This window comes from Canis lupus, chromosome 12 (genome assembly GCF_048164855.1).
Source record: "Canis lupus baileyi chromosome 12, mCanLup2.hap1, whole genome shotgun sequence".
Classification (NCBI taxonomy): domain Eukaryota; kingdom Metazoa; phylum Chordata; class Mammalia; order Carnivora; family Canidae; genus Canis; species Canis lupus.
Genome location: NC_132849.1, coordinates 57,871,305 through 57,883,720, shown reverse-complemented (window position 1 = coordinate 57,883,720; position 12,416 = coordinate 57,871,305). Strand labels below are relative to the sequence as shown.

The 12,416-nt window shown below is 59.0% G+C and overlaps 1 protein-coding gene across 3 annotated transcripts in view; it reads left to right on the top strand.

The window, feature by feature from the left end:
* The window catches only part of HPCAL1 (hippocalcin like 1), a 113,174-nt gene extending 104,491 nt beyond the window's left edge, over nucleotides 1–8,683 (top strand). For all 3 annotated transcript variants that reach the window (XM_072771100.1, XM_072771099.1, XM_072771101.1), the window contains exons 3-5: nucleotides 1,207–1,602; nucleotides 4,086–4,191; nucleotides 7,813–8,683. In XM_072771100.1, the coding sequence (XP_072627201.1) occupies nucleotides 1,225–1,602; nucleotides 4,086–4,191; nucleotides 7,813–7,910 (582 nt within the window). In that variant the 5' untranslated portion in view covers nucleotides 1,207–1,224 and the 3' untranslated portion in view covers nucleotides 7,911–8,683. The remainder of the gene's footprint in view (nucleotides 1–1,206; nucleotides 1,603–4,085; nucleotides 4,192–7,812) is intronic.
* Nucleotides 8,684–12,416: the final 3,733 nt, after the last annotated feature.

The window sequence follows — 12,416 nt, the reverse complement described above, 5'->3', positions numbered from 1 at the left end:
CACCTGGAAGGACCTGGGAGCTCATCTGGGTGGGCCCCCAAGAGCGATTGCAGAAAATGCAGGAGCTCCAACCTGGCCTAGAACTTTTCTTCCAATAGGACAGAGATCTTACCGCATCTTGGTGGTTTCAGCTCAGGTCATGATCTCAGGATCCTGAGATTGAGGCGACATTGAGTTTGGTGCTCAGTGGGGAGTCTGCTTGAGAGTCTCTCTCCCTAGCCCTCTGTCTCTCCCCCACCCCTGCTCGTGCACCCATGCGCTCACTCTCTCTCAAATAAATAAATAAAATCTTAAAAAAAAGTAAAGCCATAAAGATAAGTACAAACAGGGGTATGTATTATAAAGTTAATAAAACCCAGGAGGGGCCAATGGAGGAAGCGCCAGGGACAATAGACGAACCACATCTGTTCCCTTTCCTAATGGGGGTGCGGCGGGGGAGAGCTTATAAATAACAGAAGCGGTTCAAAGTGGACACCTCTGGGACAGGGGCAGGAGACACTTTACATTTATTGTCTGTTCTGTACACTTGAAAAATGATGACTGTCCTGTGTTACTGTCGGAGCCGGAACGTGAAATGAGGCGGTGAAGTGAGATCCGCGTTAGCGTCTAGAGGTGCTGCCTCTCCAGGGTCAGTCCTCTGTCCAGCGGTGTGGGAAGCTGCTGTGGGGGGGCAGGTTCTGCGCTCCCAGGGGCACCTGGCCTTCCACTGCCAACATGCGAGACATCCTGGGCTGCCTGGTGCTAATTCTAGAGCCACCCCTCGGCCCTGGGGAGTCTCTCCGAGGCAAAATAGGAGGCTCCTTAAACGGTTCTGGACACCTGTTCTGGACACCGGTTCTGGACACCGGTTCTAAAAACAGAATGTGGTGCCTAAGAAAGGATTGTTCAGAACCCAGGGCTCTGGGGGTGCCCTCAGCTCAGCAGGCGCTGTGCCCGGAGCTGATGAGGCTCAGGAGAGTGAGGATTGGATCCTCCAATCTTGTACAGCCCCAGATAAAGCCCTCATTCCACCGATTTTAAGTTGCCCCCCCCCCACATCTTGCCCCGGTGCCGCACGATGGGCCCCTCTTCCTGCAGGGCGGCCCGGGCGGGCTGAGATACCCCGCGCACGGCTGGGGGGCTCTGGGCCCGGGTGCGGGACACCCAGGGCCCACCGCTCGGCCCCCCGCTGACGCCCCCCCCCCCCCCCCCCCCCCCGTCCCGCAGGTGTAGCCGGCCGCCGCCATGGGCAAGCAGAACAGCAAGCTGCGGCCCGAGGTGCTGCAGGACCTGCGTGAGAACACGGAGTTCACGGACCACGAGCTACAGGAGTGGTACAAGGGCTTCCTCAAGGACTGCCCCACCGGCCACCTGACCGTGGACGAGTTCAAGAAGATCTACGCCAACTTCTTCCCCTACGGCGATGCCTCCAAGTTCGCCGAGCACGTCTTCCGCACGTTCGACACCAACGGGGATGGCACCATCGACTTCCGGGAGTTCATCATCGCGCTGAGCGTCACGTCCCGGGGCAAGCTGGAGCAGAAGCTCAAGTGGGCCTTCAGCATGTACGACCTGGACGGCAACGGCTACATCAGCCGCAGCGAGATGCTGGAGATCGTGCAGGTAGGGCCCCGGGAGGGCTGGCGGCCAGGGGTCCCCCGACCCCGTCCCCTGGGTCCCCCCGCCCCCACCCTAGTCTTGAACCTTCACTGCCACATGGGCTCACTCCCCGCCCGGTGCCACCTGCTGCGCCTCATGCAGGTTTTTTTTTTAAGATTTTATTTTTATTTATTTATTCATGAGAGACAGAGAGAGAGGCAGAGACACAGGCAGAGGGAGAAGCAGGCTCCATGCAGGGAGCCCGACGTGGGACTCGATCCCGGGTCTCTAGGATCAGGCCCCGGGCTGAAGGAGGTGCTGAACCACTGAGCCACTTGGGCCCAGGTTTTCTTATTTTTAAAGATTTTATTTACCTGTTAGAGAGCACCTGAGCAGGGCTGGGGAGAGGGAGAAGTACACACACCCCCGGCCCCAGCTGAGCAGAGAGCTTGATGTAGGGCTCCATCCCAGGACCCCGGGGTCATGACCTGAGCCAAAGGCAAATGCTTAACCAACTGAGCCACCCAGGGGTCCCCTCCCCATGTACCTTTGAAAGTGACCACCAGTCACCTGACCAGGAAGGTCCTTGCCATTGGAATGATAAGAGCCAGTATTTCTGGATCAGGCCTGGCCTAAGGGCTTTGATCCGTCTTCTTCACACCCCTGGGGTGGGGGGCGGTCCCTCTCTGCATTTCACAAAGTCTGAGGCTCGGAGAGGTGCTGGAAAAAATTTTCAGCTAGAGCTGAAAATTATAACGGCAAGGTCCTTCGATACTTGCAGAAGGCACCTACTAGACCTTCTCGAATCCCCGTGTTTGAGAATGCAACACTCAGCTTGTCACGTCCCCAGGAACGTGCCCTTGTGAAGGAAGCCTGACACGCTAGCGCCCCAGAATAAGCTCTGACACTGGAGGAGCACCTCTTTGTGAGACCTTTTGTCCTCACCTTCACACCTGTCAGCAGCTCTGGTGGGTGAGGCTGTTCTTCGGAGAGAAACCAAGTTTTGTTCACTCCATCGGGTGCCTAGGCATGTGTTAGAGTGGAGGACCCCAGAGCTGCTGCCCTGGTGTCCCCCTTGCGCCCCCACTCCTGGAGTACATTCTCTACACGTAAGGGACTTAGCTCAGGGCTAAGTCTTGAGCAAAGAGCGTCAAACCCGTGAACTAAAGCAGCCTCCGCTGGCCTGAACAGTGACCAACCCGTTGCCCTAATAGGTGGTTTTCATGCAGAATAAATCAACACAGGTTTGGGGAACTCTGCGGTTCAATGGTCACTTTGGTTCTTAGCTATAAGGGGATAGAAGTAAGAAATCTTTCTCCCTAGAACCCTAGCCTGCCCAGCAAACGGGCATGCCTGTCTGGCTGAGCAGACCGGCCTGGGCAAAACCGAACACACAAGTGGGATTGTTCAAAACAGCACGTACGGGGTGGGGCCGGGCACCATGCCTGTCCAAATAGGATCTGGCTGCTAGGCCCCAAAAGCCTGAGACCCTTCCGCTGGCCCCTCGCATGGCGCCTCAGCCTGCTGGCTGGGACACCCACCTCCTATACCTTTCTCAGCGTGGACTGTGTTTTAAGTACTTGAGAAGCCCACCAAGACCTTGGAGGAGCTTGGTGCTGCCCCTGGCTCTGCACTTGGGCATGCTGCATGGCCCGGTCCCAGGGGGATGTCCTGTCCCAGGGAGATGCACCTGGGTGCCACCAGGCCCGGAGACGCATGCTGCCTGTGCTTGAGGTGCTCTAAACAGGTTTTCCATCCTTCTGGAGACACCTGGTCACCCTGCTGCCTGGCCTTTCTGGGGCTCGTGATGTGGTTCTCCCTATGGGTCTCAGGGGTGAAATCTTTCTTGTTTTAAACGGAGGTACAACTCTGTGTACACCTGGGTGGCTCAGTGGTCGAGTGTCTGCCTTCGGCCCAGGGCGTGATCCTGGGGTCCTGGGGTCGAGTCCCGTATCGGGCTCCCCGCAGGGAGCCTGCTTCTCCCTCTGCCTGTGTCTCTGCCTTTCTCTGTGTCTCTGAGGAATAAATTAAATAAAATCTTTAAAAGGAGGTATAACAGTCAGAGTAAAATGCTCACAGCTAAGTGTGGAGTGGGTCATGTGCATATACGCCTGTATGACCGCCACCCTCGTGAGTTACAGACGTTCCCAGCCCCTCCCCACCAAAGGCTCCCTCAGGAACCTTCCTCTGCACTATCCCCTCCCACCTCCCTGCCCCCCGCCCCAGACAGCCCCCAGTCTCAGGGTCGTCACTGTGGTGGTGTTTTCCTTGCTCTCAAATTTCACATAAATGGGTCTGGCTTCCTTTGCCCAGTAGGCCATCTGTGATAGTCACCATGGAACATTCTAGAAATGTTCCTCTAGAAAGCTGAGGAAGGGTCCTGAAGGCCTCTCGCATCCGCATCTCTTCGTGCCTTGCTGTGGGCTGGGCAGAAGCTCACCCCTGCCCCATCGGCCCAGGAACATTCCAGAATCTTAGAGCACATGCTTCTGTGTGTCTCTTTGCAGGCTATATACAAAATGGTGTCCTCTGTGATGAAAATGCCCGAGGACGAGTCCACTCCGGAGAAACGAACGGACAAGATCTTCAGACAGATGGACACCAACAATGACGGTAAGGAGGGGCGGGGGCGGGCAGCCCGGGTGGCTCAGCGGTTTAGCGCCGCCTTCAGCCCAGGATGTGATCCTGGAGACCCAGGATCGAGTCCCGTGTCGGGCTCCCTGCATGGAGCCTGCTTCTCCCTCTGCCTGTGTCTCTGCCTCTGTTTCTCTCTGTGTCTCTCATGAATAAATAAATAAAATCTTAAAAAAAAAAAAAGTTTAAAAAAAAAAAAGGAGGAGCGGGGGCCGCTGAGAGCCGCAGTGTGTTGGGGACCCTTCCCTCCCCATCAGCACTTCCCAGGCCTCCCCCGGTCACCCCTGGCCTTGCGCAGCCAGGGCAGCTGGACGGCGGGAAGAGCTGGGATTCAGGGTCAGGGAGGGAGACACGGGCCTGCATCCTGGCTCTGTCCTCAAGCCATGGTCTGTCCACCCTGAGCCGGAGTGTCCCCGCTTCTAAAACGGGGGAGACTGTCACATATATCAGATCATTATATGCTCATGAAAATGATTTCTGTGTATCCCAGCAAGCTTTCCTGAGTTAATTAACTACTACTAAATTGGCTACGTTCTCTGGAAGTGGAGAAGTTGTTAAGAAGTTGCTAAGAAAATTTAAAGAAAGATTGAGTAAAATGGAATTCATACCCCTTATAGGAAGGAAACAGGTCACTTCTTGATCCTCTCTGTTAAAGAAAGGAGTTGAAAAGTTTTATTTTCAGTCTTTGGCTTGATATTTAGGGAGTGTTGTGTATATCATTGCATATATTGACTTTTTGTTCTTTGAAAGGGGCATCCCTGAAAACCAAAGGCTTTGTTGATCTAATAAATAACTTTCTGCAGGAAACTGACGCACCGTACGGGTGTGTCTCTGTCTCAGGGGAGGGAGGCAGGGGTCCCGGGGCACCTGGGCCCTGTTCAGGTCAGGGGGATGGTGAAGGATCAAAGGTCGGATGGTGGGACCCTTGCTGTCATCCTGAGACTGCAGGCTCCCCGCTGGCCCCCGGGGGCTCTGCTGGGACACAGTGGCCTTCAGCAGTTGTGCCAGGACCCCCGGGGCCGCGCTGCCGCAGAACCGGCAGGTGCGGGACAGGCCGCGGTGGCCGCTGCTGGCGCAGGGATCACATGCCCCCATTTCTCCCTCTGCCGTAGCGGGGAGCTTCCGTGGGACCTGGGTAAGGGCAGGTGGCCGCGACACGACACGGCGGGTCCGTGCCTCGTGGGGCTCTGTCAAGTGCAGTCCCGGAGACAGGTCTGATTTGCTTTCAAACAATAAAGAAGGGGGACATTTAGAGAAGAAAAGGAAATGCCCCCCGGCTGGTGCTGGAGATGCAAAGTAAGCTAATGCAGGAGGAAGTGCTCTGTAAACTCTCAAGTGCTTTCAGCAAACAGCTCAAGGACTGAGCCAGCCCGGGGATGGGTTCACTGTGTGACCACAGGCGACAGAAAGTACACTGGACGCGGCACATGGCTTTACAAACGTGCTCACGTGTAAAACAAGACAGCCTTGTGCCCGGCATCGCTCTTGGGCGGATTTAAAACCTGTCCCCCCCCCTCCAGGGTAGCAAGGCACGGGCCCGGGTGCCCACAGGCCTGCCCCGAGCCTTGGCTCTCCTGAGCCTTGCTTTGCTCCTCTGTGAAAGGGGGTGACAAAGCCAGGCTCATGCGGTTGTGAGGATGCAGTGAGGTGCTGCCCAGAAAGTGTGAGCCCAGGGCCCTGGGCACTGCTCTCCGGCCCCCCCTTCCCCGGCCCGCTCCCCCGCCTGAGACCGCCCGCCCGCCCCTCCGAGAGCCAGCTGGGCCTGCACCTTCCCAGCTCCTTGTGAACCTGAGTCTGACGTAGGGAGTCGGGGCACCTGTGTGGGCCCCAGTGTCCGTCTGTCCCGCAGCTTGGGGACGGAAGGGAGACTCAATGGAGAGACAAGGGTGAAGGCAGGGGTGCGGGTGGGGCCCTGTGCTTTGTCTCACCTTCCCTGCCTCCCCCAGGGGTCGGGGCACCTGGCAGGTGTTCTCCAGCACAACCCTCTCCTGTTCACACCCGTCCTGGCCGTTCCCGTGAGCTGAGACCAGCGAGCGCCGGGAACACCCTGACAGCCGCCGAACAGCCCCAGACCGTGCTCAGGAACCCCCAGAGCCGTTCGGGGCCCCCCTTGGTCCCTCACCCGCCCCTGCTGTCTGCCAGGAGGCGGGGGCTGTGCTTTCAGGAGCTCCTCGCCCTGAGTGGTCAGAGGGTGGGGGAGTAAATGTCCCCACCAACCATAGGAAAGCAGCAAAGCCCAATAGCCCCCCCTGCCCCCCAGCCGTGTAAGTAAGCAGAGGGTCCTGGAGAATTTCCCCGTTGAAGGGGGTGCTTCCCAGCCCATCCTTCAGCCTGGGTGTTGTTTCATCTCCCCTGGAGCCAGCCTGCCGGCCCCCTGCTGCTCGCCCCCCAACCTAGGAGGAGGGGGTGTACCTCTCCGGCAGTGGGCTGCTGGGAGGTCTCTGCCTGGGAGCCTGGATCCCCCTTCCAGATCCTGGATCCCTCACCTGGCTCCCTGGCAGAGGCTCGCTGAGTGCGTCCTCCGGGCCAGGTCGGGGCTGAAGATCCTGAGACGGGAGAGGGTGGTAGCTGGCCCCGGGGCGGCGTGGTGGGGGCCACGAGCTCCTTATTCCCTTTACTGCTGTCCTGTGGGATCCACGTCAGCACAGCTCACAGCCCCCAGAACAGAGCCAGCTTCAAGCCTAGGTCCTTCCCCGTGTATGTCCTGGGAAAGGGGCCACCAAGGGGGACACCCATGTGTCCCCAGCATCGGCTCCTCCGGAACGCGCTTCAGTTTTAAAACCCGCTTTCCTGATCTTGGTTCCAGCAGTCACGGGGTCGGTGGTGCAGGAAGGAGAGCAGGGAGGGAGCCCCAGCTGGACCCATAGCGCGCCAGCCTGCCCTAGTCCCTCACCCCAAAGGGCGATAGTACGCAGCACAGAGCGATCCTGCCAGCGAGCAGCCAGGGCCTGCTGCCTCCAGGGGAGACCAGGCGCTGGGCAGTGAGGGAGGGGGACCCCAGCTGTCCCCCCGTACCCGCCCTCCTTGAGCCATGGTCCCCTCAGCTGAATCAGTTATGGATGAGATACAGGCCTCTCATGTTCTTTCCGGGTAAGCCACGGCTTTCTTTTTCTTTTCAAGATTTTATTTATTTATTCATGAGAAACAGAGAGAGGCAAAGACACAGCAGAGGGAGAAGCAGGCTCCCTGCAGGGAGCCCAATGCAGGACTCGATCCCGGAACCCCGGGATCATGCCCTGAGCCGAAGGCAGACGCTCAACCTCTGAGCCCTCCAGGCTCCCCAAGCCACAGCTCTCTTGAGTAAAGCCTGGGGTGGCTTCTAACAGGATCGAAATTGTCCCACAAGCCACAGCCCCGGTCCAGCTAGGTGGGGTGTCCTTTAAGCCATCCAGTGCTTTGCTGTGAGCCGTGGGAGCCAAAAGGGATTTTCCAGAAACGCGTGCCAAGTGAGTGGAGGCTCACTGCCGTCCAGCTCCCGGAAGGTGCGACACTTAGACCAGACGGGGCGCCCCCGCCACGGGAGCAGCGTCCCTGACCTCGGGAAGCGAGAAGACCCCCGAGCACCGGCTCACCCCATCTCTCCTCTCTCCCCTGCCACAGGCAAGCTGTCCCTGGAAGAGTTCATTAAAGGTGCCAAGAGCGACCCGTCCATCGTCCGGTTGTTGCAGTGCGACCCCAGCAGCGCCAGTCAGTTCTGAGGGGCCGGGCGTCCGGACAGTGGCGGAGAAACACAGGCTTGTCTCGCCGTTTCAGCTTTGCTTGCAGAAGTGGATGCCTCCTCCACCATTCCTGCTCTCCGGCCGGGCCCGGGCGACACGGCACCTGCCCTGGCCTGGTGGCTGCGCCTCCCTCCTCCCCACTCGGGCCTCCTCCTGCCCCCCTGCCCCCCCCAGGGCGCCCCCCGGGGATGTGTTTACACGCAGGGCTCACAGATCTGGCTCCTGGGGCACCTCTCCTCCCCGGGAGCCCAGACGCCGCTGGGGACACTGATGGGACTTCCTAAGATCGAGACAAGGCCAGCTATTCTGTTTTGTGATCTCGCAGGTGACCGTGGGAAAGGTGGGGACAAGGATGGAGCGAGAGCAGACGGGCAAGCCCTCCCCGTGCATGGCTCCACCTCGCTCGTCCGTTTCCTCTGACCAAAGCTGCTTGCACGTACATATACTGTGGCCTCCTTTCTTCTCATGTGTAAATTATGCCTCTGGTGAAGTGAGATGTGCCCGTGTAGGTCCCGTATTTCATGCCTCCGTTGCCCGTGAAAGCGTGGTTCCCTCGTGGCCTGTGATCGCCCCCGAGCCTGGTTATGTTGTGGTATTTATGCGCTCTCAATCTGCCCGTTTCCAAGGAAATGCATGCGTGCCCAGTGCCGTGGAGACCGTCCCGTCCACGTAGTGAGCGCAGGCATCTGTGTAGGGTCTGTCCTCCCTGTTGATTGGTCTGGCATTTCCCGTATTAAAAATGATCAAATAAACGGAATTCTCTGAGTTTTGTGTTGGCCCGTGAGAGCCCCCGTTGCCGCCCGTGGTGCTCAGGACTCTGGGGTCAAGGTAGATGCAGCGGGTCGGGTTGCCGTTGGTAAACTCCGCTCCTCTCTCGTGTCCCTGTAGCTCTCCCTCTGTCTGTAAATCTCGGGCAGCCTGTTCTCCAGGATCCGCCCCATTCATGCCAAGAAATATTTGTGGAAATAACAGATGACCGTCCCTGGCAGGTTGGACAGTCAGGCTTCTGCGTGCCTCCCTCCCCAACTGTCCCACCCTGTGCCCATGTCATCAGCAAGGTCACAGGACAGCACATGCCCTCTGAGGACAGAGCGGGCACCAGGGGCTTCAGCGCGGGCCGGGAGGGAGACCTGGTGACTGGAAGGACACCTCTGGTCCCAGCAGCAGAAAACCTAGCAGGAGGTGCTTCCATCACAGGAATGTTTGATTCCTACGTCGAGAGGTCCAAAGGCAGCGCTCTGTAGGCTTGGCCAGTTCAGCAGCTGGCGAGAGCATCCCCGGGGCTCCCAGGTTCCCTCCACCTTCCCCACCGCCCTGCCTCCCCCCGCGCTGCCTCCCCCCGCCCCCTAGTCTCACATTTAGCTTTGGTCGTCACGCTTAGCTCCTGTGGGTCCCCACAGTACGGCTGACACAGCATTCCACAGGCTGGAAGAGGAGCAGCCCTCTTTTCTCTTCTTCCTGGAGAGGGAGAACTTTCCAGAATTCTCTCCCCTGCCCCCTCCTCACCAGCTTCACCTCTCAGTGGCTGAAACCCACATCAGTGCCTTAGGTGGGGGTGTGAGGTGACCGTGATGGGCCAGTCAAGATGCACCCTTGGCTGAGGAGGGCCTACCTTCTCCAAAGGGTGTGGCGGGGGGGAGGGGGAGGAGGATTGGCATTCCGTGTGTCTGTCACCCCTGCTGTGGGCTGCGGGACCTCTCAGAGCCTCAGGATCTTCACTAGTGGAAGGGGGTGCAACTCAGAGGCAGGTGGTCTAGGTACGTGGGCCGCGCACGCAGCTCAGAGCCCGCCTCACAGGCTGTCAGGGACTGTGGCTATTTTGTTGAATTTAGTGATCTTTCAAGGCCCGCGCCCCCGAGCACAAACAACGAGCCGTCTGTAAGTGCCCTCTGAGCCGGTGGCACTGCCAGGGCCTAGTTGGCGGTGCAGCTCCCCATGCAGCCACAGCTGTGGGCCTTGGTGGGCAGCACCCTCCGTTGCTACAAAATGGCAAGAGGATGCCTTGGCAACTCCGCCTGGCCCAGGGGAATCTCCCCCCACTCAGGGAGGGACTTGAATTTTACAAAAATAGGTTAAATGCATATACTGCTTGTGGGGGAGGGCTTCCATGCTAGGCATGCGGAGGCATGAATGGAGGCGACTGGCCTCGCAGGATTCTCCAGAGACACAGAACCGATAGGAAATCAATAAGCTTTACACACACACACACAGAGTTATTCTAAGGAATTGGCTCCCGTGATTCTGGAGGCTGCACAGTCCCAAGATCTGTAAGCTGGAGCTCTGCCCCGGAGAGCCGAAGGCACAATTCCAGAACGAGCCTGAAGGCAAGAGGTCAACATCCCTGTTCAAGACCCTCAGAGCAGAATTTCCCTCCCTGACTCTTGTTCTATTCAACAGGCTGGATGAGGCCCACCCACACTGGGAAGGGCCACGCGCTTTACTGGACCCCCTGAAATGTTAATGTCATCCAGAAACACCCACGTGGACACACCCAGAATCATGTTTAACCCAATATCTGGGCACCCATGACCCAGTCAAAATGGCACATAAAGCTATGGAGGGGGGAGCCTGGGTGGCCCCGTCGGTTAAGTGACTCTTGCTTTCGGCTCAGGTCTTGATCTCAGGGTCATGAGATCGAGCCTCACATCAGGCTCCACACTCAGCACAGGGTCTTCTTAAGTTTCTCTCTCCGTCTCCCGCTGCCCCTACCCCCTGCATGCCCTTTCCGTCTCTAAAATGAATAAACAAATCTTTAAAAAACAAAACAAAAACTGAGTATCACAAGTGCTTCTGCCGAAACTTGGTAGATGTGGATCTGGGGGTCCTAGTCGACCCTGCCCCTGCGGGAGCTCACAGAGGTCAGTGTGGCCTAGGGAGTCCTGCTGCCTGAGAGGGAGACGAAGCAGCCCCAAAGGTGGTATCCATGTGCCAGGAAAGCTCAGCTCATCAGAGGAGGAAAGAACCCAGAACTGAACTCAAAACCGCCTGGTCCAAGCCAGCTTCCCAGCGGGAGTCCTCTTCTTGGAGCAGAGCTGCCCGGAGTCTCCTGCCCCTCCCTGGTCATTCGCAGTACAGGCCTGGGCCTGCCCCTTCCTCCCCGCTCCCCATCCTCCTACAAGGGTCTCATCCTGCCTTCTCCCTGCCCTGGGGAGCCCAGACCCTCTCCATCCTGCATGGGTGCCTCAAGTTGGCTAACGTTCTTAGGGGTTTCTTATGTATCCCTTAGACTCTAGACTGCACACCTAGTGACGTTTGTGTCTCAAGCAAATCTTCAAAAAAGTGACCCTGGGCTGGTCTGCATTTCCTAGGACTCTGCCCAGAAAATAGGATCCGAATGCACCCCTGGGTGGCGGGCCAGCAGTGAACAGAGCCCAGGTTGGCTTCGAGGAGCCCACTGGCCCGAGGGGAGACCCAGGCATCTAGAAGAGGCCTCGGCTCCGAACCGGGCTGACTGCCCCTCGGGCCAAGGGGAAGGGGGCCGCCGGGAGGGGCAGCGGCAGGCCTCGGCCTGTGAGGCGGACGGCCCCCCGAGATCACAACTGGGCCTCCCACCCGCCACCAGCCTCGGGCGGCCTGACCGTGCTGGTGCTGGGCTCGGACTTCAGTGGGCCCCGCGCGGGCAGGTGGAGGCGGGGTCCTGGATCCCTGGGGCTGCGGGCAGAGCAGGCCTGGCGCCTCGGGCTGGGTGCAGTGGGGGTTCGAAGTCCGAGTCCCGTGGCACGGCCTTCTCCTTGGCCTGGGAGGTATCCAGAAGGCCTCTCAGAGGAGAAGGGGTGAAGGTAGACTCAGTGGTGCAGGAGCCCTGTGAGCCTGGCCCTGGAGGGAGGCGTGTTTATGGAGCAGACAGTCCCAAGGGCGCGAGCCTGGGCCATGGCCCAGCAGGACACCACCCAGGACCAGGGGCCAGAGGAGCCACGGGGGGAGTGTGGGGCCGGGGTGGGGGCCGCCTGACCAGCGCAGGGTCCAGGGGAGGAAAGGCAGCTGCCCCTGGAGGGCAAAGAGTGGGCCTCTCCTCCTCCATCGGCTTTAGGCTCTTTCTAGCAGCTTCCAAGGCTGGGCTGGGGGTGGGCGTCCCTGGGCTCAGGCCCAAAGAGGAGCCATCTCTGAGGACCTGTGGGCCACCTGACCCTTGCAGTCCACGAAAGGGCTCCCTTGGGCCCATCCTGGCTGGTCTCCCCTGCTTGTGGCTGCGTGTGCCCACAGCCCGTGCAAACACTCTCCAAGCTCGCACGCTCCGGGCATCGCTCATACAGGACTGTTCTGTCTACAAGGGCCTTTGGGCTGATTCTGCTCCACCTGCAGGCTCAAGAGGCCCGGGAGAGGGAGGGGACCGGCCCCGCAGACCCCCCACCTCCCAGTTCTCCACTAGCCATCGGCCAGGCCCCTCAGGCTCGCTCGGGTCCCAGGAAGTCAGTAGCAGAATCACAACTGGCCAGATCAAGACCCCCAGACGGTGCCCCTTGCACTGTGTGTGCATGTGTGTGC